The 24,917-nt window shown below is 40.5% G+C and overlaps 1 protein-coding gene across 9 annotated transcripts; it reads left to right on the forward strand.

Annotated features, from left to right (window-relative positions):
* The first annotated feature begins 79 nt into the window (after positions 1–79).
* Positions 80–24,143, forward strand: SLTM (SAFB like transcription modulator). Of its 9 annotated transcripts, none has more exons than XM_051797106.1 (21): positions 80–310; positions 923–1,010; positions 7,898–7,971; positions 8,269–8,445; positions 8,882–8,929; positions 9,916–9,943; positions 11,285–11,753; positions 12,320–12,369; positions 14,509–14,627; positions 16,235–16,384; positions 16,524–16,633; positions 16,725–16,804; positions 17,196–17,287; positions 17,512–17,675; positions 18,690–18,864; positions 19,256–19,380; positions 20,446–20,616; positions 21,342–21,656; positions 22,083–22,233; positions 23,001–23,158; positions 23,481–24,143. In XM_051797106.1, exons 1-21 carry the CDS (start codon positions 122–124, stop codon positions 23,587–23,589), a joined length of 3,042 nt encoding a protein of 1,013 aa, XP_051653066.1. In that variant the 5' UTR covers positions 80–121; the 3' UTR covers positions 23,590–24,143. The 9 variants fall into 9 exon arrangements, with proteins under 9 accessions (XP_051653066.1, XP_051653057.1, XP_051653058.1 ...); XM_051797097.1 differs by having other exon boundaries at positions 81–310; positions 16,725–16,885; XM_051797098.1 differs by having other exon boundaries at positions 81–310; positions 7,898–7,962; positions 16,725–16,885.
* Positions 24,144–24,917: the final 774 nt, after the last annotated feature.

A 24,917-nucleotide genomic window follows, 5' to 3' on the forward strand; every position in this document is an offset into this window, starting at 1 on the left:
GCGGGCGCGCGGGGCCAGGTGCGCCGCTCGGCGCGTGCGCAGCGGCGCGGGCCGGCCGCGCTCCATCCGGGCACCGCGCTCATTGTGCGCGCGGCCGCCGCGCTCGCCCGCCCGCTCTAAAATGGCCGCCGCCGCCTCCGCTCCCGCCGCCGCCTCCGCCGCCGCGGGAGCTCCCGCGGCTCCCGCCGCGCCGCCTGCCGAGAGCAAGAGGATCAGCGACCTGCGCGTCATCGACCTCAAGTCGGAGCTGAAGCGGCGCAACCTGGACATCACCGGCGTGAAGACGGTGCTCATCGCCCGGCTCAAGCAGGTGAGCGGCGGGCGCAAGGCCCTGCCCGGCCCGCCCCGGCCGCCGCCGCCGCCCGGCTCCGGGGGCGGGGCCCCGCCGCTGCCCCGGGGTGGGGGGCGGGACGTGCCCCCGTGGTGCCGCCGCGGCTCGGGCGAGGGTCCGCCGTGCCCGCCCCCCGGTGCCTGCGGCCCCTGAGGGCCGGGCCGGGCGCGCTGTCCCGGCCGGCGGGGCTCGCTCGCTGTCCCCGGCCCTGCGGCCCCTCCCGCCGGGAGAGCCCCGCGGCAGGTTGTTGCTCCGGGGTGTCTGTGCTCCCCGTCCTTCTGTTTTCAAGCTGCCCTCAGTGTCATCATGGATGTTGTTGTGGCCTTCTAGTGTTACCTTTCCACAGGGAAACGTGCGGGTCCTTGATAAGCTTTGCTTCCCTAGTGTCATTTTAACAGCTGAAACCCCCGGCTATTGCTGTTAGCGTTCCCTTCCTCTCCTCGAGCTTTCAGCTAAAAGCTTAATCCAGAATGCTTATAAAATATTTTTGAGATGCAGCAAGGATAGTTTGCCCCCACAGACTTCTGCTGAAGTCAAACTGTACTTCTTCCCCCAAAAACCATTAAAAATTGTATTTTTTGTCTCATTTAGGCTATTGAAGAGGAAGGAGGTGATCCAGATAATATTGAAATAAGTGTTTCGGCTGACACACCCACCAAGAAACCAACTAAAGGCAAAGGTTAGGATCTGTTCATATACCTTATATTCTTAGGTAGTTTTTCTTGCATGTATCACCTTAAAGAAGGCCCGTGGGACTGTGGCCTGTAGTTTGGATACAGCTGAGATTTTACTGTTTATGACTTACATCATGCAAGACGTTTTTTGCCTCACTCATCTGTTTTCAGTCACTGTATATAGGCAGTGTAGAGGGATGCTGGAGATATATATACACATGGAAAATGAGTGGGTTACGAGGTGTGGGGTATGAGTAGTGGCTGTACTGCCTGCAGATCCCGGAGATGAGTAGATGAGCTGTGAGGGTTTTGGAGTGTGCTGTGTTAACAGAGATCTTGAGTGTGGGGTGTTACAGGGGCAGGGTGGGTACAGGAGCTGCTGTGGGGCTCTGGTGCTGGGGATGAGTGTGTGTAGTGTCTGAAAGGATCTGTGTAACAGCAGAGGGTTGTTCAACCATGAGAAAGTGCTGGGCCGAGGCTGGTGACGGGTGTGCAGTAGTACGTGGTAGAGGAGCCCTCCCTAAAAGGACGGTGTTGTGTGGATTTATTACCATGCTTTTTACTGAAGACAGGATTGAAGACATGAATTTCCTGAATGGGAGCTGAAGGCTCGCTGTGAAATGTCTAATTAAGAGATTTCAGTTTCTCTGCTGTGAAAAATAATTCCTTAGGTTCTATACCGGTTTGTTTAGCAGTGATTTTGTTGTGTCTGTTTTCTTTTGCCTGAGAATTTAAGTGTTGTTTTGTGAGTTGGGGCTCTAGGGGATTTTTGTTTGGGTTTTTGTTTTCAGTTTTTCTGGGAGCATCCATAATCGAGTAATTCTGGGAAAGGACATGTCTGTTTTATGCACAGTGTTCATCATTAAACATTTACACTGAGAATGTTCCTCCATATGCTATAGGGGCCTGTTTTGGAAATGAGCAATCTTACACCACTGTCACTTGTCTTAGGCCGAGTTTTACAGTGGAAATGGTTATTCATATTTTTGTCTGGTGCTGTGAAGGGTGAAGTAATAAGAAAATCAGTCTGCTTAGAAAATTTGAATAACTTATCTGTACTTTTGACATTACAGAAGTGAAAGGAAACAAACTTTCATAATGTGGTTTCCTTTTCTTCTGTGGCATTACTTTATTCTCTGCTTTGACAAGGTAACTAATGCTTAAGAAAACTACTTGGAAGCTAAATAAGAAAAACTTTTCCACAATTTTTCACATAGAGATCTAAATGGCTCCATGTTCTGCTGTGACAAACACTTCTCTTATCTGCTACTTCTCCTCCTCCTGTTCTCCAAACTAATTTCATGATATGCATAATGTTCTCGAACTGGCTTCTTGTGTAGTTACACTGTTCTGCTTCTGCAAAGGTAGTTTGCCAAGTAGTGCTGCTGCTGCCTGGGGCAGGGCCTCAGTAGCTGTTCCCTGCCACCTCTGCAGGGAACTGAATCACGATGCATTTGACATGTGCCTTCTTGGTAAACTTCAAAGTAAAATACAGAGTTTGTGAAGTCCTTATCAGCTCACTTTGCAAGCTCAGGAGTATCACTTCATTACTTTTTAGATTACGAAAGTCTTACGAGCAAATTTTGTGCCAAATTTACAGAGGTTTGTGCTGTATTAATCGTCAAGTGTGGACAAGAAAAATTCACTGATTAGTCCATGGAAAATATTTTTTATCTTATTGGGTTATTTCTAACTTTGTGAAATAATGTACTGTTTGATTTTTAACTGCTCCTTGTATGTGTTAACCTGCCGATTCAAATGTTATTTATCTCCCTCTCTGGTACATTCAGCTGAAATATGTTACTAGCAACCAGGAAGTATTCCTCAAAACTTGGAAATCTAACACTTCAACAGTCCATTCCCTCATGCATAACTAGGGAACTTTCAAAGAGAGATGCATGCATGTCAACTGAATTCTGAAGGACCAAATTTTCATTTAAAATTAACCATCTTCACTCTCCTTGTGCCTGTACATGCTTTTCACTGGGAGAAGTGTTGCCTCCTTACAGGTTTTGCTGACAGATTGCTCCAGGCCTTTTGCTAGTGCTTGTTTCCACCCACAGCTTCAGACTAATACTGATTCCTCTATAATTATTTTACTGCTGGACAGCAGTAGAATTAACAACCTTACTAGTTTTATAGTATTTTTTTCCCATGCTATTACTGCTGTGCAAAGGAGGGCAGGAATGTTAGATATTGATTTACGAAGAAAATACATCTTCAGAAAAGGCCAGGGAGTTGAAGTGATGGATAAATCTCCTCATAGCAGCCAGAGGGAGAGGCCAGTGGGAGGGAGGAAGGGGCTTTCCTTCTGAAAAGTCACAAAGTGTGTCAGATGGCTGTAGGGCTTAGAACTGAATGTCTTCTGTAGCCAGTTTTACTGCAGCTCTTAAGGTCTGTGGAAAATGCGTGATGTCTCATTCCCTTGCACTCTCTGTTAGAAAAACCTGATCAGGAGTATTGATCCAGGCTGAATTAGAGTGGGAATGGTGTGTGTGGGGGAGTGATATATTTTTCTCTCTCATTGCTTTTTTTGTGTGTATGTGTACCAAAAGGGAGAGAAATGGGAACAAGACTAAGAGTGGGATTTAGTCTCATACAAGTTAAAAAAATACTTGCAGAAGGATTCTGTAATCTTAACAAGAATCCTTGATCAATCCTATATGCAAAGTTAGTCAAGATCTAAACGCTTTTTTGGGAAGCTACTTTAAATATTTGGGGTAAAGAACTGCACAACAGCTCATCAGAAGAGCTTTCAGGTAAGATCAGTTGGTTTTGCCAGTTAAAGTTTGCCAGTTTTAAGATGGAACAAATGCCAAGTGCTGAATCTTTGTGTCCCAGCTGTGCTTCTCCACCCTAGAATTTAGTAGCTATGGCCAAATTTCTCTTTTTACAAAAAGATGACAGTTTTTGGAAAAAGCATCCCTTTTCAAGCCTGAACATTCTGCTGCCTATTCTGGTGCGTAGAATGTGAAATATTTTTCAAATGTTTTTTTATTTAGCTTCCAGTACTACTGATGTGAAATATTTTTAAATGTTTCTTGTGTAAATACTCATTTGGAGGACCTGCAGTCAAAAATGTTGTTGAATACTGGTATGTTATAATTTGGTGAAAAGTTACTTTCCTGGCAAGTTTTGGAATTAGTGTGGTTGAACTGATTTTAGGCTAATCATTTTTAACCTCAGAGGATTAACGTGAGCAAAGATGTTTATTTGCTGCTCTACAAGTTTCAAAGTTAGGTGTCTAACTACCAGTTAGACACCTACTAGTTTGTGATTTAAGTACCACTCCTGTTTCCAATTGAATTTCCAATTTGACAATACTGTTTCTTAGATCAAACACAGACAACTGACAGTGGCTGGCTTATACTGTTGCCCAGATGATTCTGACTTCTTTATTGAAACTGTTTAGTTACTTAAAAAAACCCACAAAAAGCCAAACACAACAAACCAAGCTAAACTAAGTTGTTCACTGTTGGTCTTCAAAGGCCTTTCTTTCTAAAAACTGTGAATGACTAGGATCAGTATCCTGCAGACACTGTAAAAGGCTTAAATATTCTTGTTCCCCATGGTACCATTTCAGAATACAGAAATAGAACAGGATAATGTGCTTTTGTTAATTTTGTGGCAAATGATACTGCTCAAATTGCAGCAGATCTCTTAGTGCTGTAAAGAACATTGTAGAGATTTTCTTCCCCCTTCCTCCTCTTTACCTCCTGTCCCATATTTTTGGTGAATCTTTAGCACTGGGTATGACAGAACCCCCTTGGGGGTTTCAGTAGGAATACCAGAAGGAAAACAAACAATAGTTCTTCTGCTTGAAATGCAGATGTCTAGTTCAAGAGTTGTCCAAAATATACTCTTCTGTAATGCTGTAAACACTCAGGTAGCCTGAATTTCTCATGTAGAGGACCATGAATAGGTAGAATAAACTTATGCTACTGTAATAAGATTTTTAAATGAGATGAAAACTACACCTGCATAATGTTAAACCAGCCTTTTAAAGATGTTCTAATTTTTCTACTTATAAGGAATATATTCATTCTCTGTGCAAATAGTCTGTTGCAATTTTATGGTGTGTAGCAATTGCCATTGCCAGAACAGGGATCAAGCGTGGCTCATGAAGGAGTGCCATCATTGCAAAGTAAATGAGTGTTTGTGTTGTGAGGCACCCAGATCTGTGGGGAGTGCTGTGTGCACCACTGACATTTTCAACAGCCACTGCTTGGATAAACCTGCACAGAAATTTTATCATGTGTTGACATCTTGTGTGACTTGAGGCCAACTGTGCCTGTTTGCAGAAGGTCCAGCTGTTCTGGCTGTGATTTTTAACATACCCTTTACTCTGACTGATAGTGGTCTGGAGTGAGTTCACAGAAACAGTCGGTTTCTGCAAGGTGTTTGTTGCAATCTGATTTTAGTTTTGTGAAGTTAAAGCCAAGTGTGCCTTTCAGTAGCCCATTGTGGATCAGTATCAGTCTGGACAAATGTTGAACTTTGTGGACATTGGGCTTTTTGGCAGGTTACTGTACCAGCACCTGCAAATGATCTGTATCAGAACTGTGAAGAACCACTTCTGAGCAATGTGACTCTTACCAGAGCAAAGTAACCTGAAACACAGAACTGAGAGGGAGAGCAAACTTCTGCCGCTTTCTGTTTTGAAGCTGAAAAGTGAAGGTCATTGTTTTGGTACTCGAGAGTAAATGGGACTTACTGCAAAGACAGGCAGAATAAAGAAGGACTAAAATCATATATTCCTATCTGACTTTAAGTAGCAGCAAACAAAAGCTCCTAACAGCTTCATTAGTGAATGCTGTAACTTCCTCTTGGTGAGGACCTGTCAATAAAATACAGTTTTCTAGCTGCTATTGCAGAATGGGACTAACTTGAGGTAGATTTGTCTTTTTTTTTTTTTTTTTTTCAATTCCCTATAGAGTCTCTGTTCTAGTTCACCTGCCATATTTCCTCAGGCAAAATGAGTGAATTTAAAATAGCTTTCATGATAGTATATGCTAGATAGTTGCTAAATGTGTCTGGCATCTGCTGTGTGTACTTGCCTGTCTCTGTGAATACTTAGCTGGATGTGGGATGCAGGAAAAACTTGGTCTTTCAGGTTTAAGAAACAAACTGAGATGTGAGAGGGTAAAGCAGAAAACAGCCAAATGTGTGCAGAAATCCTTCTTGTTTCTCAATGCTTTTTATTATGTTGAAGACACTGTAGATTCTATCACAGCATGCTAAAATGGTTGCACAAAATTTGGGTTAGCCTTGGTTTCAGGCGTCAGCTGTGATGCACATCAAAAACTGTCTTTCCAGTGTACGTGCACTCCTCTTCCTGAGGAGACCTACCTTCCCTTAGTATACCTGTGCAGCTGACTTTTTGCACCAAAATCTCATAAATCTGTTGCATTACAAGTATAAAACAGGAATTTTTGGTTATTTGGTTGAGTTTTTTTTTGTTTCAGATGAAGTCAGTGATTTTAGATCTGAATGTTAAAATCTCCTGTTTTGCAGTCATAGAAATAACTTCTGCCATGTGTCTTTTCCTGGAGCCTTGTGTGTGTCTGCACTGACAACAACAAAGTGCTTTTTCCAGGAGTACAGTCAGAGTGCTGCCTTTCAGGGAAATGAATAAAATCAACTGGAATACAAGAACCAAAACAGTAGTCTCTCTTCTTGCCCTGTAGTTGAGTGTTTTCCAGCTTTGAAATGGAACTTAAGAACTGTGTATGAAAGACCGTAGAAATTAATGGCTGGCAAAAATTGACTATTCCAGCCAGCAGAGATGTCCACACTGTGTCAAATTTTGGCTTATGTTTTTCTTTTACATTCCTTTTGAATATCTGTAGAATTGATTTGGCCATTTATTAGAGGATGAAGGCATGAGGGAAGATGCAATGTCAAAAAATAAAACATTAAGTGCTGATTATGACTACCATCTTATTTGCATTTGAATTGGCACTGAGTTTCAGTAGAAGATACAGTAAAGCCACTTCCTAACAGAACTGCTTTTGTACCTCCTGCTACTAAGAACTGTTACATAGGCTGATCTTTGATAGACTGAATCAAAGAGACAGAATGCTCTTCAAAGGATGTGTTTGTGTGGAGGTACTTCTATCTGGTGTTCTTTGGTCTTGTTTTTGCAGAAGATTAAGGAAATGCAGTGGGTTCCAAAGGGAACCGTGTCTAGTCATCATCCCCACAGAGGCATCTTTATTAGAGAAAAGTGTGCCTGTGCTGAAAGAACAGAATTCCTCAATGGAGCAGTCCCTTAGTACAGTAAAGCATGTGTAGAAAGCAGGCGTGCTTCACCTTCCTCAGTTCTTCTGCTGATTGTTCCCTCTGGTGATGAAAAGCACTGAAAAAGGAGAAGCTTGCAGTTGCCTTGCTTGTGATCCTCAAAGATGCAGCCAGATAAAACTCCAAGCCTTCCCATCATCCTTGGGACTTAACTGTGGTTTCCAGCAGGAGGTTGGGTGGACTAGGTGACCTTCAGAGGTCCCTTCTAACCTAGTTTCTCTGATGTTAATTATCCTTTAATGCAAGGCCTTTCCAATGTCTATTTAACTTCAGTAATTCTAGAAATGTTTAGTTTCTAGTTCAATGTTCTCCTGAATTCTATTATCACTCAAAATGAAAGGATTGGTATTAAAATGACAGACTTGGATGTAACTGCTTGTTTATCCAACAGCATTGATTGTTTATGCTCACTTAGCTGACATTTGATCTCCTTACCTTAAAAATTACTCAGTTTTGGGAGGGTTATATTATAGTGAACAATTCAGCTAGACTAGAACATATAGAGAATAATAAACTAAGGCCAAACACATAACCAGTATTGAAAGTTTGCTCTGCACAGCAGCTCTAGTCATAGCATATCCCATCATTTCAGGTAAAAAGCAGGAAGCTGATGAATTAACTGGTGATGCTTCAGTTGAAGAGGATTCCTTTGCCAAGGTAATAAAAGTATGTAAGATTTTTTTCTCATTTTGTTATTAAGTTTAATGTTTGACTTTAGTTAATGACAGGGCTTCCATTTTCTTTTTTTCCTTTCCATTTTGTGGAAATTTGCAGCATTGTTTTCACTGTGTTCACAGTGGGATGCCTGAGGGGGTGAAGGTGTGGGGTTTTTAAAACATGCTCTGAATTTTATTATGGATGTGAGACGCTGATCTAGCAGGGAAATATTGATCCTAGCAGTGAATTTCTCGGAGTAAAGCTGATACCATTAGTTATGCCAAATATTTGGGTTTACACCAAAAGGAAAGTGAACTGGAGACTCAAGATACAAGTGATCAAGATGGAAATGACGAATTGAAGGACTTCAAAGAACCTGCTGAAGATGAGAACTTGAATTCTAAAGAACAACCATCTGCAGAAAAGAAAAGATACCATAACCTGGAGCCAGCAGAAGATGCAGAAAAGGATTCTGAAAGTCAGGTACTTTGTTATATCTTACATGAATGTACGTTTTTTGTAGTGTTTGTTACTAGGAAGTCAGAACTAGTTTTTCAGTTTGTGTTGTTTATCTCTAAAAGATGCCCTTTTTTTTTTTTTGCTCTAAAAGGTATTATTTTCTTTCTATTTGCCCTGATTTGTGTTTGAATAGTCCTGAAACAAATGTGGCATTGATTGATAAAATTCTACCAGAGTCCACACAGAGGTGGTTCCTTTTCCCTTGTACTGAGTAGTGACATGTCTTTCAGTTCAGCATTCAGACTGTGTAATCATGAGAATGGCTCGTTGGGGTTCACCTTACTGAGTGTGTATCCACTTCACTGAAATGTTTTCTGATTTAACTACATCTCTTAACTCTCTGAATGTTTGAGTGTCTTAGAAAAAGTTTGCTAAGCAAATCCCTTTTACTTTCCTATAGGAAAATGAAGGTCAAGACGTAGAAGATTACACTTTCCCTACTGTCCACGTGAGTTCTAAATCTGTTCTGTTAAGCTGATTTTTGTGTCTGTTTAGTTGGAAAAGATCACTTTAGACTGGTTTTTTTGTTCCAGCACGCATCTTAGAGTCAGATGATGTAATACAGTAAAGGTAAACAGTATGGGAAGCTTTCATTCAAATGTTTAATAATGCAGGTAATTGTGATTTCAAATAACTTGTCCTATTTAAATGCAAGTTCCTGTCTGCAAATTGGGAGTATTCAGTGCATAGACTTAGCAAAGAATATGTTTCAGACTCTCTTAAAATTGTATCAAAGGTTTATTTCAAATGCTGTTGTAGTATATACAGCCTATACAGAAGTTTAGAAGTTTGCTTTTAGAGAATGGGGGAGCACAGAACTGGGTGTGGTTGGTTGAGGTTGTTTTTTTGTTGTTAATACCAACCTCTGTAACATCTCTAAGTTCAGAAATTCGTTCTGAGTTACATGGAACTCAAGATGTCTGAAAAGGGACATATATAGATCTCTTGCTCAGAGAGACTAATGAGAAATAAATACCTATTAAAAATCACAGTTGTGTTTTAAAGTACTTGCTGGAGGGAGGCTACCTCGCTTCTGACTCCTGTCTTTAAGCTTTTAAAGCTACTGATGGATTGCTTGCATTTCTCTGAAAGTAGCAACCAGCAGTGTGACATCCAGTCTGAAGGCTTTAGCAAGACATGGAACACTTTAGAAATGTCCTGTTGAGTTAAAGGGGGGAAGACAATATCTGCATGTTCCAACCAACTGCAAACTGCAAGTGTTGCAGATGGATGCCAGTGAAGTTTTCAAAAAACTTTTTCAGTGATTTGATAAGGGAGTTGCACAGGTTTGGTTTCTAAATAATCTTTTCTTTAGAAACAGTTTTCATTTCAATCATTTGCCTTCATACAATAGAAGTTCTGTGGAAAATAAGAACTGTTCTGCTTAAAGTTTCCAAATAGAAGACATTTAGTCTTGACTTCCTTTTCTTGCAGGATGGTGAAGATGAAGAAAATGAGAAAGGTATGTTTAAACTTTAATAGAGTTCAGAGGTCTTAGTCTGGTAGAGCAGGCAACTTTCTCTTGTAACATTCAATCTCTACTAATACTAGGCTTGTCTCCAGCACTAAGTGTCAGATGTCTCCTCATTAAGAGCTCAGCACCTGGAATCATTGCAGTCAGTTTATTTCACTCCTAAGAGTTACTTTACTCTTAAGAGTTGCTTACAGTACTTATCAGTTACTGTGGTGGATGTATCATAGAGTTGAAATACTATGATTCTTAATGAAAAAACATAGTATTCAAGGGCTCTGATTTTAATGCACGGTAAGTCTTGATGCCAAAGCTTCCAACTTGCACTGCAGTAACTGATGTTTAGTTGAGTGAAATGATACACTCTCCCACCCAACAAACGTATGGACTATCGTGTGCTTGGCTTCCTGTCACTTAGAAATGCCAGTTGTATATAGGATGGTAAAACAAGTGTTTGGAAACCTATGGAGTGGCCACCATTTTTTAAGCTGTGCTCATTAGTGAAACTGTGGAAGGAATGTAACGCATTTGGGCAAACAGACTTCCCGGACAGAAGTCTTAAGGATTCTACATGTTGCGGACTGGAAAGGACATGGAACACCATCACTTTGCACAGGATGGAATAAGCACATTATTGAAGTTACAGGATAAACCTACAGACTCCATATTTACGAGGGACCCTATGGCTGAAGTGTCTCATCTGCACAAATTAAAGAATACGGTTGGAGATGCCTCTGTGGGACTGAGATGGAAAATCTACCCAGTGGATGAAGACTGAGGAGCATTTGTCTACGAACTCTGGATTAAAGCTCATCCCTCCACATTCTGCAGCAGCCTTGTACAGCTCGCTTGACTGCCAAACTACTGCTTGGAAGGAAAAGGAAAGAGGACACCTACATGGAAGACTGGCTGAAATTCTCCAAGACTGTAATTCTGTCGGATTTGGGAAGCTTGGAAGTCCTGGAACGGGGAAGATTCAAAGACAGATTAAATCAAACTGTGAACATCCAAGGCAACTATTTTCTTCTGGAACACTAAATCCTAAACTGGAAAATGGATACTTCTCCTGAAGAACGGGTATCTCCAGGATGGAACCATGTTCTCCCTCCTAATGTTTTGGTATTTGTCTCTAGAAAAATGTGTTTTGCCATGAAGAATAAGTGATCCTGGGTAAAGGATTTATATTTGTGTTAATACACCTTGTGTTTTTCTCTAACCTTCCATCAGTGCTAATAACTGGCTTTGTATTTTCTAGGTCCTATTCTAGCTTATGCATATGAAATTGTTTAAACTTCTTGTTTTGCCATATTTATTCCTGTTAAATCCTCTTAGATAAAGCAGGTTCTGGTGATGGTACACAAGAAGTATCTAAACCTCTTCCTTCAGAAGAAAGCCTAGCTGAGGCTGATCACACGGCTCACGAAGAGATGGAAGCTAACACCTCTGTGAAAGAAGCTGAGGATGATAACATATCGGTTACAATCCAGGCCGAAGATGCCATCACTCTGGATTTTGATGGTGATGACCTCCTAGAAACAGGTAAAAATGTGAAAATTACAGATTCTGAAGCAAGTAAGCCAAAGGATGTGCAGGATACCATTTCACAGAGCCTGGAGAAGGAAAGCAAGGACTATGAGATGACTGAGAACCATAAAGATGGTAAGAAGGAAGACTGCGTGAAGGGTGATCCCGTCAAGGAGGAAGCCAGAGAAGGTTCAAAGAAAGCAGAATCTGGAGACAAAGAAAAGGATACTTTGAAGAAAGGTCCCTCGTCTACTGGGGCCTCTGGTCAAGCAAAGAGGTTTGTTTTTCTATGTCAGTTCTTTACGATACTGAGTACCAGCATTCAATAAGATCACTCTACATTAAGGGGGTAGCAGCAAGAATCTTGTAATTAGTGTCCTATGCTCCTGCCTATGGGTTTTTTGACCGCCATAAGTTACCTTTTAAAATTCAAGATCTTCGTATAGACACTATGTCCTACTGATTGCATTGGCGAATTGTCAGCATTTATTTATTTTTTTCCAATTGACGATTTTTTTTTAAATGTCCTTGTGATGATGGTAATGAACAGCTGTCAGTTCTAAGAACACAAAATGAAGTCAAGTCCCCGTCCTGAAATCTGGAGAAGATTGCCATATATCCACTGAATAGAGTTGTCAGAAAATCTAGATCTTCAGGCATCTTGGGGAAAATCAGTGCAAGAATCCATAAGGGAATCATTTGTTCAAATATACAGTCTGGCCCTTTTTCATTTTTATTTTTTGAAATGTTAACTTGTCTGTTAGTATTAGTAGTATAAAATGCAACACTTACCAAATTCTGTAGTTTCAACTTTCTTCTGATTTTTTTAATTTGCTTCTCTAGCTCTACTAAGGAATCTAAAGAAAGCAAGACAACAACAAAGGATGATAAAGGTAACTATTACAAATTAGGGTAGTATTGTCTTGAACCGAACACTTTCCTGATTGAGACATTGCTTTCCTCAAAATAAATTGGCTTATATGATTGAACTCAGCCAGCTGTAGTAAATGATGCTGGAGGTACAGTAATCATTACCTGTATGCATGTGTCCGTATATTTTGTTTCTCCTTATGCCAGATTACTCATAAGATCAAAAATACTTATTCTGAAGACTCAATAGAAATATATTCCCCTGCTTCAAAATACTTCTGGGAGCAAATTCCACTTAACATTTCCCAAGTCTTTGTTTTGATGAAAAGCTGTAATTTTCAGATAAGCCTGCTGTAACTTACAGCAGAACAAGCAAAAAATAATTGCAAGTATTTAAACAAAATGCCAGGGAAATTTTTCGTCTTGCTTGTTATTCTGACTCATTTTTAAATGAACTGAACTCTCAACATAGTTGAGATGCAGGCTCACAAAATTGCACTTGTGGCTGTTTAGTGCATTAAATTTGGACCTATTTGTCTGCCTTGCAGTCTCTATGTGTTTCCATAAAAGCCTGTATTATGGAGCTCAGGAGCACATTAACGTCACCAGTTGCACTGACGCTTCATAGTTGAACAGATGCACTTGTATAAGCTCGTGTGTCTCCTTTGTTTTTACCTACTACCTCTCTGTCAAAACCTTTGTAACAGAATCTGGCATAACACTAACAGACAAATGAAACCTGATAAATGAGTTTATGAGAGGAAATTTTTGTGACAGACATAATTTGGTCTTTTGTAGATGTGTCTTTTCATGAATAGTTACATGCTTACAATGAAACTGTGGAAGCGGGTTTGCTGTATCTTTGTTTATGTAGCATTTATGATAACTAATAATAATTATTGTAAGGTGTTCTTAAAATACACAGCCAAAGCTGCTTAATGATGTTTAATGATATTCTAGGTGCATCACTGTTTATCAAGATCACAGAACTAGTAGGATGTTATGGGTTGGAAGGGACCTTAAAGACCATCCTGTTCCAACCCCTGCCATGGGCAGGGACACCTTCCCTTAGCCCAGGTTGCTCCAAGCCTTGTCCAACCTGATCTTGAACATTTCCAGGGATGGGGCAGCCACAGCTTCTCTGGGCAACCTGTGTCAGGGCCTCACCACCCTCGCAGGGAAGAATTTCTTCCTTTATGTATCTAATCTAATAATTCCAGTATGACCATAACTGGGATTTGTTGCCTTTTGTTCTTAGTTTGATGCATTGAAGAAACTAAAACTACCCTTTTTTTTTCTTGAGGTGGTTAAATTACCTTTTAAAACTCTGCATATCAGCAGATTTCCCAGCTGTTCAGCTGGAGATCCCGTTCTGGTCTTGCCTCTGTGACTGGCTACATTTTAACATACCCAAAAGCTGCTTGTACATTTAGCAGCAAACAACAATAAGATGAACTAAATTAATATAAGACTAAGAGATGATAAGAATAAGATTACATGAATCTCTTGAGTTCTTAGTGCTGTGTTGCAAAAATAGCTAATATATGGGGCAGGGGGAGTGTTTAACCACATAATGTTTTTCCAGCTTTTATACAGTATTTTCCTTAGTATGTGGAAATCATTTGGATGGGTTGTATCCAGTTCTACATCCAGTAGTATTTTTAAAAAGCTGCTCTGGGTGGAGGTCAGATATTTCAAGAAAGTTGTGAAACCTGACCACATGATTCTGGAGGCTGGGATTATCTGGATCTCCTCTATTTACCTTTATGCTGTCTCTGGTAAAGAGAGCAGCCTACAGACATCCTGGTGAAGAGCAAATGTTGGGTGCAAAAAAAGAACCATTTTCTTAAATGGAAATGATTGATAAGAACCAGGTGTTGAAACTAAATGTACATGCCTTTAACACAGAATTGTATTCTTTTTCTAGCTCTTCCAGTTGGGTACAAGTTAGCCAAGCCATTGGTCTCCATACATGGTTAAATGAATGAAATCTTATTATATATATTTTCTTTTTCTATAGAAGTCTTTTCAAGAAAGGTAACCAGATAAACAGTTACTTAGAGGTAACAGGCTAAGTTTCTCTTTTCAGCAACAGTTTAGTTAAATACTCATGGTACCTTTGTCTCCTTAATGTTTTGGCTGTCTTGTAAAACTTGTTTCAGGAAGCGCGAGCAGTGTTAGTGGTAGCAGTGGAAGTTCAACTAGAAACCTGTGGGTCAGTGGACTGTCTTCCAACACAAAAGCTGCTGACTTGAAAAATCTCTTTGGCAAATATGGAAAGGTATTTTGTGGGGCGTGAAACCATGTGTGTGGTGTGTGTGTCTCTTCCTCCTCCTCTTTTCAGTTACGGAAGTTAAATAATACTTGTTTTAAATAAAATTTGCACTGGTTAAACATTTAATCTCAATCTAAAACCCCCTACTTTTTGGAGCAGTAAGTGCATGCACACAGGAAGAACTAGATGTTCATTTTATAAGAGATTTTTTTCTTTCTGTTGAGGTCAGATAAGTGCAAAAGAAATCTCACAAATATTTGAATATTCTGGTCAGGAACGGCTTTTGAAATAATGATGCCTATGTTCCTTTGTAGCAACTGTATTTAACCATGAGTGCAAGCTAATGTGCTAACTGATAAAATTATAACATAAACAGTCTTTATAGAACCTTTTGCTCTGGGAGACTGTTTTTAAAATGTTTTCTGAGGGCTTATGAATGGGGAAAAATAGGTAAAAAGATGTGACAGTTAATGTCTGATCCTTTATGGACTCTGTTAATGACTTAAAGATTTTTTTTGTTTTTACAGGCTGCTTAAACTAAGTCTGTTTTCCTGATATTGGTTAATTTAACATACAAATTCTATAGAACAATGCAGAATCCTTATAAGCTAAGCAGTCTTTCAAAAACAGAGGTTTTTTTCAGTTGTTCTCATTTTCCCAAAGGAGTTGCTAATAACTATGTGAATTTGTAGTGTTTGTGTAAGTCTGTGCAATTATGGCCTTATTGCATCTTGGGAACTAGTTGGAACCTGAGCACTGTGAATATCAAGTATGTGTGTTGATTATTGCATATAATTTAGTGAATTTAGTAGGTGATTGTATTTAATGCATTCACAGGTGTGGAAACCTGACAGTATATTTTGTTGAAACTTCCAGTTCTTCGGCTGTTTTCGGTGTAAAGGTGGTTGGTTCCTATCTTTCCTTAGCTTCCCAGTTTTGAATAAATTGGGAAATATTTAATGTCTAAATGACTGTCTTATTACAGGCTGCTAGAAAGATAGAGTTGTTGCCTTAGAGCACGACTATGTGAAGAGGATCAGCTCCAATTGCTATGGAAATTCCAGCAAGGAGTAGGAACACAAAGCTTAATACTTTCTCAAGAACCAGATGTCAGAGCTGATTGTTAAAATTGCTTAATTGACACATTTGCTAGATGACCTTGAAGAATTGGCTCCTTTTTGAGTTAACACATAATACTGCTTACACCTTCCTGCCATTAGTTGGCAGCTGCTGACTTTTTTGTGGGGGTTCATCTGTTGGAGATGAACCATCAAATTCAGGTCAGTGGTGCTTCTGTGACTGAATTTTGGCAGTAGCTGTGAAAAGAAGCATTTAGCTAACAGGCATGAGGTGGTGACTGGTCAAAACAGGATGCTAGCAGTAATATGTCTTGATATGAAAGCTGGGATAAAGTTCCTAAAGCTGCAGCTTCCTGTGGAATTATATGCTTTTGAAAACTTGGAGCGTCAGCCCTTCTAGTGGGGTGGGGGTTACGTTGCCGTTGGGGTGAATTTGTTTGGTTTTTTAATATTACTAGGGTAAAAATACTACTGGAGTGGTTTCCTTACTAGAAATGCCTCCCTCAAACCCTAAATTTTTACCTGTTTATTTAGGTACTTGGTGCAAAGGTGGTCACAAACGCACGAAGCCCGGGGGCAAAATGCTACGGCATAGTGACAATGTCCTCTAGCACAGAGGTGGCCCGATGTATCGCACACCTGCACCGAACAGAGCTGCACGGCCAGCAGATCTCTGTGGAGAAAGTAGGTTTGATAAGATGAAGACTTTTTTTTTCCCCAAAATAGACTCCCAACTTTTTACCAGAATCTGTATTAACCTATTTGGTTTTGCAAAAAAAAAAATAAAAAAAACTAAAAAAAAAATAAAAAAAAATAATTGTAGGTGAAAGGTGATCCCTCCAAAAAGGAGCTGAAGAAAGAAAGTGATGAGAAGTCCAGTTCGGGGAGGAGCACGGGAGATAAGAAGACAGTGTCAAGTGATAAAGCCAGCAAGTAAGAAATTTCACATGTCTTCAGAGGTTGTGAGAATCCTCTAAGGTGAATTTTCCTCTCATTGGATTTGTGTGCTCTTTTTCCTAATAAGAACTCCATCAACCAAAAAAGAAGAGAAGAAATCAGAGAAATCCGAAAAAAAAGAAAGTAAAGAAGCCAAGAAAACAGAAGGTAAAGATGAGAAGAGTGATAATGGAACAAGTGGCCCTAATCAAGAATCCACTAAAAAAACTGAAGAAAAGAAAAGAATAAGTATGCCATCTAGCTATGTTTCTTCCTGTTGAATCTGTGTGTCTGACTTGTCTTGGGGGCATGTTCTTACTCTTACTGGAAACCAGGCATCTGTTCTTTTATAGGCTTCAGTAACACATGTATTACTTCTATATTTTGTAATAATACTTAATTACAGATGTGCTGGTATGCTTCTCCTACCAGTACCAGTCCAATTTAGAGACTTAGAAATTTCACTGAGGAAAATTTGTAATAGACAAATAGTGATATATGTGTGTGTTTTTAAACCTTTCTTCTTTTGTTTGTTTGTTTTTTCTCACCTCTTCACTAGGTGGTAAAAGCCCAGGTCAAGTTGTAGTTTTAGACCAAACAAAAGGAGACCAAGGCCACACTAGGACAGTTAGAAGGGGAAGGTTTGATAAAGTAAGTATCTATAGCTTTGATGCAATCCTTACCTGATTTGATACTACCTGGCAGTTGATATTTTCACTGAAGAGTCAATAAACTCTCACAAACTGTTAAGCTTAGTTAGAAGTTTTGTATGCTTTGGGATAGCTAAGTCATTAATGATAACTTAAACATAGCAACCAGAAATCTCCCTAAATGAATGAGACTTCTGAAATAACCCTTGTAATCTCTATCTATAGCCACAGATATTGAGGAACAAAGAGCGTATTATTCAAGATAAAGTGAAATTCAGGGAATACAGGGGTAGAAAGGATATCTTGCCTTTTGAAAAGATGAAGGAACAGAGATTGCGAGAACACATGGTTCGATTGGAAAGAATACGACGAGCTGTTGAACTCCGAAGGTAGTAATTCAACTTTTTGCTAAAGGCTATTTTATACATTAATTGATCAGATACTATACTTAGAAATCTAATCAGAGTGCATTCTGTCAAGCCTTCTACTCAGATGTTAAAGTCTGGGGCTCTACCTAACAGTATCTTTATGTGAATTAACAAACTCCGAAATTTTTGTTTAATCTTCTCGTAGCCATGTATGTACACACATAGCTTAGAGTTTGTTTTGGGGGGATCTCACAAATGTTACCGCATGCCAGGGTTGTTTTTGAAAAGGTGAGAAGTAGGCTAGGAGATGGGGCCAAAAATAGTGTTTGGTATGTGTTTTGAAAGAGAGAATGTTGTGTATCTAAATGACAAATCAAATGTAATACAGTCTTAAACAAAAGGACCAAATTGTTCTGTTCTGCTGTTTTCATGTGGCCAACAGTTGGCAAAGGAGTAGTGTTGTTAGCTGGGTTTCCCTAAACAAAGGGAAGCAATTGCTAAACAAAGCAGTTCTCAGCAAGCATAAAGTTTAAAGGAGAGAATGCCTTTTGTGCTTCTTCTAATCTGTACTATGGGAGGTAGGAATTAAAAAGCAAAATAGAGCTGTTCATGAGTCTGCTAACCTGTGTAAGTCAGAGTGGTCCTGTTTGTCTGTCTTACTTTTTGGACAGAAAACAACAAGTAAATTTTTTTGTTAGCTTGCAGGGGGCAAGATTTTACATCCAAGTCATATTCTTTGCTAAGTTGTTACTGTGTGCTAGATGATAACAGAGAAATCTGAATTCAGCATAAAATACATCAAGAATGATGATTCTTGAAGTAACTTTTCCCATCTGTTGTCTGCTAATGGTTCTGTAGATAAGCTAAAACCAGTTTGGCTACTTGGGGCTAAAAGGAGTAGACTTGTGGTGCAAGGACTTTCGTGAAGAGCTTACTCTGAAATAGTTTTTTTGTTATGTCTGTGCCTAAGGGGGTGTTAGTTTTGGATGAGAGAATTCTTCAGATTAATTTCTTCTAACTTCTTTTTTTCTTTAGGCGAAGAGAAATCGCGGAGCGCGAGCGTCGGGAGCGCGAGCGGATCCGGATCATGCACGAGCGAGAGGAATGCTTGCAGAGGGAGAGGGAACGGCTGGAAATTGAGAGGCAAAAACTGGAGAGGGAGAGGATGGAACGGGAGCGCTTGGAAAGGGAGCGTGTTCGGATTGAACAGGTGTGCATGTTTATATTCTGGGTTTGGTGCCGTGTCACTTTGCAGTACTGCCCGGTTTGCACTCGGGGTGAATTTTTCTCTTCACCCTTCCACCCAGCCCTTTTCCTTTCATAAAAGAACCAGCCAAACACAGGCAGTGTGTTTCTGGGCAATAAATACAGCAGTAATACAAGAAATGACCTGGAGATATTTCTAGCTGACAGTCAGTAGCATCCCCAGACCTGTTGTCCACTTTTCTTAGAGAAGTGTTCCCAGTGCTCTTTAATCTTAATGCTCCCCAAGGATGAATTACAGCAGAGAGCCTTCAGCAGAAAGCTGTCAAGGGTTAACTTGGTATATCTGTAGGTATCTCCAATAAAGAAGTGGTTGGTTTGTTGTTCCCTCACGGCAGGAACGCCGGAAGGAAGCAGAACGGATTGCCCGCGAGAGGGAGGAGCTGCGGCGGCAGCAGCAGCAGCTCCGCTACGAGCAGGAAAAGAGGAATTCTTTGAAAAGGCCACGTGATGTAGATCACAGGTAATTCTCATCAGTAAAAAGAAACAGCTCCCAACCTTGTGTTAGACTTGAAAATGCATTTGTGCCTGAAACAAAATTCACAGAAGAACTGGGTTTCAGATATTTGTTTGGTTTTGACATCCATTTATGCCAAAGATAAAACACACCTTGTCCATAGGAAGGAGTTTTGAAATTAGAGGAGCATTGGATGAATTAATTCTGATTGTATGAAAAAAAGCATAACACAATTCAGTGCATTTGCTGAGAAAAGTTGTTCTGCCTTAATGGTTAAAGCTTCTAGCTTCTACTTTAAGAATATTTCTGCTAAACAGATGGTTCAAGAATTCAGGCTTTTAATTTTTACTGAAGCTGATGACATCTATCATTTACTGTTTGAGCCACATGAATTGAACTGACTTTGATCTTTATTTGATTATAAGAACAGGACTGAGACCTTAGCCATAAAATTACCATATGGAAAGCAAATAGTAGAAAGAGTAGCACAGAACACCAGTATTTCTTCACCAGAGGAATAAAAATGGCTTCATTTTTTAAGGCTGCTGATTATACACTTAGTCTCACATTCTGAGCTTAGGGACTCTATACCCAAATGTTTCTGGAAGCAAGGCTGTGTTGTCTCCTACGCTGTTCTTCCTGAGAGAGCTGTTCAGACTTGTGGGTGTGGGTTTGTTTGGGTGGGTTGGTTTGCTTGTTTTTTAGAGGGCACTTTTTTTTCTAGAAGGCTATTTTCAAGGAAAAATTTTGCTACAGTGATGTTTTTGCCGTTTTTTTTTTTTGTTTGTTTGTTTTTAAACTGCTGGCCATGATATGCCATTGCTTAGATTTTATTACATATTCTGCTGAGATTTTGTCTCTTCAATTTGCACTTCAAAAGGGGGTGGTCAGTTTTGGGGGGTTTCTTAAATTATTTTGTTCACTACTATTTAAGGAGTTTACCTTTGTTAGCAGCTTTCCAAAGGTCAAACGAGCATCTTTTAAAGCAGACAGCTGACTCTCAGTTTTCTGAGTATTAGGCCTTGATTTGGCTACATGTAACCAGTGAGTGTTCCTTTGTTTTGCTTAAAGGAGAGATGATCCTTACTGGACTGAGAGTAAGAAGATGGCTCTGGATACAGATGCACGTTTTGGCCATGGCTCAGATTACAGTCGCCAGCAGAACAGGTTTAATGACTTTGATCACAGAGAACGAGGACGATATCCAGAAGGTTCTTCCGTTCCATCATCTTCCTTTGATAGGTAGGTTGAGATAATAGGGCAGGTATTTGCCTGCCAGCATCTCTGTGGCTTTCACTCTTAGCTGTTCAAAATTGAAAATGTTGCTAAGGGCTTTGTACAGTTCTTATGCAGTAGAATTTCAGTAGTGTCCTGACATTTCTTGTGTCTTCGAGACTGGCCATTTATATCATGGAATCTAATCTGCTTTTCTCTGAGGACTTTAAATTAGCTGCCTGGTGGCCTTTTTTGTTAGACATTTTGAAAGAATTTTCGCAATTACTTCACATCTATTCATAAGTAGGTTCCAGTGGATTAGGTGTGCCCTACTTGGTAAATCACCTCCTTAAGAAGCAAGGCTAAAAGCAGCTGATTTAAGGAGAGTTGAGAGCATTCATCAACTGTGTAACTGTGGAGTAAATGCTGGTTCCAGATCCAACTTCATAGTTCCATTAAAAATCTCCAGTAACCACTTACAAAGCTAAGACCACATAATTGTAGCTTCTGGACTTCTACTTTTACGCTGCAGTGAACTAGAATTATATTTTCTGGCTGACTCAGGAAATCCAGCATTCCCTCTGTTTCATACTAGCCAAAAAGGCCCTGTAACTGCTTAAATTACACTGACCAAATTGGGAACAAATAAATGCATAAAGAAATGTTAAACTGGCTGTTAAAAGTCAAGCTGAAAATTAGAATTGTAGAAATGGGAGAGAAGCAAATGACTTTTTCCTGCTTTAACAACTTAGGAGAGATCGTTTTGTAAATCAAGGGGAGGCAAAAAAGACTCGCCCGACAGCACGAAGAGAAGAGCCAGGGTTTGAGAGGTATCCCAAGAGCTTCAGTGAGTCCAGAAGAAATGAACCCCCTCAGCCACGAAGTGAACTTCGGGACACGGACAGGCGGGAAGTGCGGGGAGACAGAGATGAGAGGAGAACAGTGATAATTCACGACAGACCCGAAATTCCCCACGGGAGACATCCCAGAGAGACTGGTTCCAACCCACCTAGGCAAACAAATTGGAAGAGTGAGGGAAGCATAAGCACAGACAAACGGGATGGCAGGTAAGTTTGCTGGTTAACCAGTGAAAGTACTGATTCTTGTAGAATTTATCCGTAGTAGCAATTCCTCAAGAACTGATGAACAAAGAAATAGACCCCACTCTCCCTAAGGAATGGCAAAGTTGCTTTCCAAAAGCATTGGAAAATATTGTGTGTAGGTTGTCAAATGCTATATCTCATCTGTGAACTGGGTGCTGACTCCCAGCAGTCTGTTAATTGTAGAGTAAGGAGGCTGTTGTGCAGAATGCAGATGCAAACAAGTACCACGTGAGCTTTAGTTATTAGAGAGCCACACAGACCTGAAGGAACGTTTCTGAGAAGTCAGCTGCGAGTCGGTAGGAACCTGCAAACCAAAGGAATCTTTGCTGTCTGCATGTGCTGCGATTTGGTACCAGTTCAATCACACTGAAACCCAAATTTTGATGGAAGCAATTTTTACAGAGGCGATCGGCCGGACCGGTCGGGAAGGGAAGTGTCCGGCCACGTGAGAGGGGCCCCTCCCGGGAGCCGCAGCAGCGCCTCCGGGTACGGAGGCAGGGAAGGAGAACGAGGCGTGATGGGAGAAAGAGGTGGAGGACAAGTGAGTCATCTTGTGTGTTTGTCTGCATGAGTGAGAGGCTGGAAAATGCAAATTCATGCTGGAAAAGTGACCATGCGGCATCATAAAATGATTAGCAAGTGTTAAGGCTGTTCTCAACTCAGTTTGCTTTATGTTAAAGGTTCTTTTTTGTCAGTTTTTTTAATAACCCGAGAAATTGCAGAAAACTTACCCAATTCTTTTTATGTTTAGAATCTTTATGGTAGATCAGAACAATACAATAATGCAATGCCTGAGTGAGTTGATGATAAAGCTTTTAAGATTTCATTGTCATCCTGTTTTCAGGGTCTTAACCTCGCACTGCCTGCTACTTCCAGTGCAGTTTGTCATTGTGATCTGTAACATGCTACAGAGAGAAAAACCTTCTGCATGGCTTGTCTTTAAAGACTACAGACTAAATTTTCCTGCTAGTAGGTCCTGAAGTATTAAAAAAGTGTTAGTGTTCCTCTTTGAGTTTTCTGTTAGTGATAAGGAGACCAGGGCAGAATTGGGAGTAAAGTATGAGTTCATGGAGCTTCACTCCCTGCATACTCACACATTGTCATTGGAACTAAGTTCCTGTTACCTAGAATTATTTTTCACAGGAATGTTGTAAACCTGTGTTAGCTGCCTACAGACTGAAATCTTAAAAGGTGCTGGACTGATGTGCATTATGGAAGCTGTAGGATTAGCTTTCTTGAAAAGCTTGTTTCCTGTGGATAAAACACCCCTTTCCTTCTGGGAGTGGCTGACTGTGGCTCTCTTACCAGCACTACAACGAGGACAGACACGTTGTGGAGCGCCACAGTCGTGAAACTGGACCAAGGAAAGAATGGCACGGCCCTGGTTCCCAGGGCAGTGGGTACCACGACACGAGGAGAATGGGAGATGGCCGTGGAGGAGGGGGCATGATGTCCCCACATACAAGGTACAGAAACTGCTCCTCCCTCTCAATTCCCTACTGAGCTCTCCAAGCTTTGGTTTCCTTAGGAAGTGCAGTAGTGCCAGTGCAAGCAGCATGACTTGTGGCTGCTGCACAACATCCAAACCCACCTCCCCTGCCAGCACAGGGCTCCCCAGGGTTGCTGGTGGCAGCACAGGAATGAGTGACTTCTTGCAAAGTCTCTTTTCCTGTGAGACTTAACAGTTTAACACTTGAATGATACGAGATGTAAGAATGTTATTACCTGTACAGCAAGAGTTTAGATACTTACCATAACTTAACATTTTTTTAAAACCTTTGTTTCCAGTAACTCTTCACCAATTAATAGAGTTGTACAGATCACAGGCAATTCCATGCAGAGGGGAAGTGGCTCAGGATTTAAGCCATTTAAAGGTGGACCTCCACGAAGATTCTAAGATCTACAGCTGCTTGGTTTCAAGATAACTTATTGAAATCTCTTGTAAACTTTCTCTGATTAAAAACAGGAAATCTTGTCTGGAAGTCCTGGTTAAATTTTTTTAATTTAACATGATTATTTTCCTCTCAATTTTGGAGGCATTTTAATAGTTACGTTGTAATTTTGGATAGTTTTTGTGTATCTTTGATAAGCATTTTCCCTGAGGCACTAGAGCTGTGTAAAAAAGAATTGGAACCAAAATATTTGTTAATCCTGTATAAAAGACTAGTTTGCAGCTGTGTGCTAGTAGTTTGATTTGCCAACATTAGCTCTGTGGTGTCATGCTTTAAAGTTAGCTACTTCTCACAACATACACAACTATGACCTCCATTTTGAAGGTTGTCCAGGCTATTATCTCTGCTTTCTAATTTGTAGAGAAATAAGATTGTTCTTTCATTACTGGGTATTATGTAACCTATTTTTGCAGAAGGTACTGTTACATTGAGTGCATTTATGTGTATTCTTGCAAATGTATTCTTTTGAAATAAACCTTCATATTCTGTATAGCTTCTAGTAAGTCTTTGAAAGAGTCTTTGGGAAGTATGGCAGAATTAAATGGATGTGTTGGTACAGCAAATCAAAACATGGGTGCCCTTAGTTTCTAACTCTAAAACTTGTCTCCTTCACTATTACTGAGTTGAAAACTTAGAAGCACATTTATTCACAGAAGAAAGATCCCTTAAAAAAGTAGTGGAAGGGGAGGCCTAGAGAAATAATTTTAATTTGCTCCTTGTGTTTAGCAAAGGTCTTGTGGAACTTTGATACAGCTGTTTTTTTTCACCAGACTACCCCAAACTTTGGAATCCTGTGTGTGTAGCCTTGTTCAGGGACACCCACCCCTGCTCACTGATGTGGCCTCAGGCAAAAGGGGGGGCATCTGGTTAAGCCTTTTGGTTTGTGTAACATGGACTGGTTTGACTGGTGTCAAACCTTTGTGGCCCAGCCCGTCAGAAGTGTCAGGCAGACAGGCCAGGACTCACTGACCACCAGGGTGAGGGGACAGCTCCAAACTTAATCCAGTTTGGCAGAGCTGGATGATCAGTGACCAGGGGACCTGGCTAGCAGAACATGAGAGCTTATAAAGTAGTCCTTGAATAAGAGCTGCAAGTGCCTCCTGCTCCAGATTGCCTCTTAAAGAAGGCTTTAAGTTCCATATTTTGAGGCCTGAGGCAGCAAGAATATGCTGGTTTTGCACATGTACCTTTGCCCCCCTGTCACAGTGTGCTCATTGTGTGGAAGAACTGCTGAGGACCTGCAGAGGAATTAAGTAGCAGGAAATGAGTTAAA

This window comes from Manacus candei, unplaced genomic scaffold (assembly GCF_025592945.1).
Source record: "Manacus candei isolate 608988 ecotype Guabito, Panama unplaced genomic scaffold, ASM2559294v1 h1tg000046l, whole genome shotgun sequence".
In the NCBI taxonomy this organism is placed as follows: domain Eukaryota; kingdom Metazoa; phylum Chordata; class Aves; order Passeriformes; family Pipridae; genus Manacus; species Manacus candei.

Bases quoted from the DNA above. Each gene is read 5' to 3' on its own strand.
- SLTM (XM_051797097.1), top strand. From the start codon at position 122: ATGGCCGCCGCCGCCTCCGCTCCCGCCGCCGCCTCCGCCGCCGCGGGA. The intron at 311-922 runs GTGAGCGGCGGG...TGTCTCATTTAG, and splicing joins TCATCGCCCGGCTCAAGCAG to GCTATTGAAGAGGAAGGAGG. The intron at 11,754-12,319 runs GTTTGTTTTTCT...TTGCTTCTCTAG, and splicing joins GCCTCTGGTCAAGCAAAGAG to CTCTACTAAGGAATCTAAAG.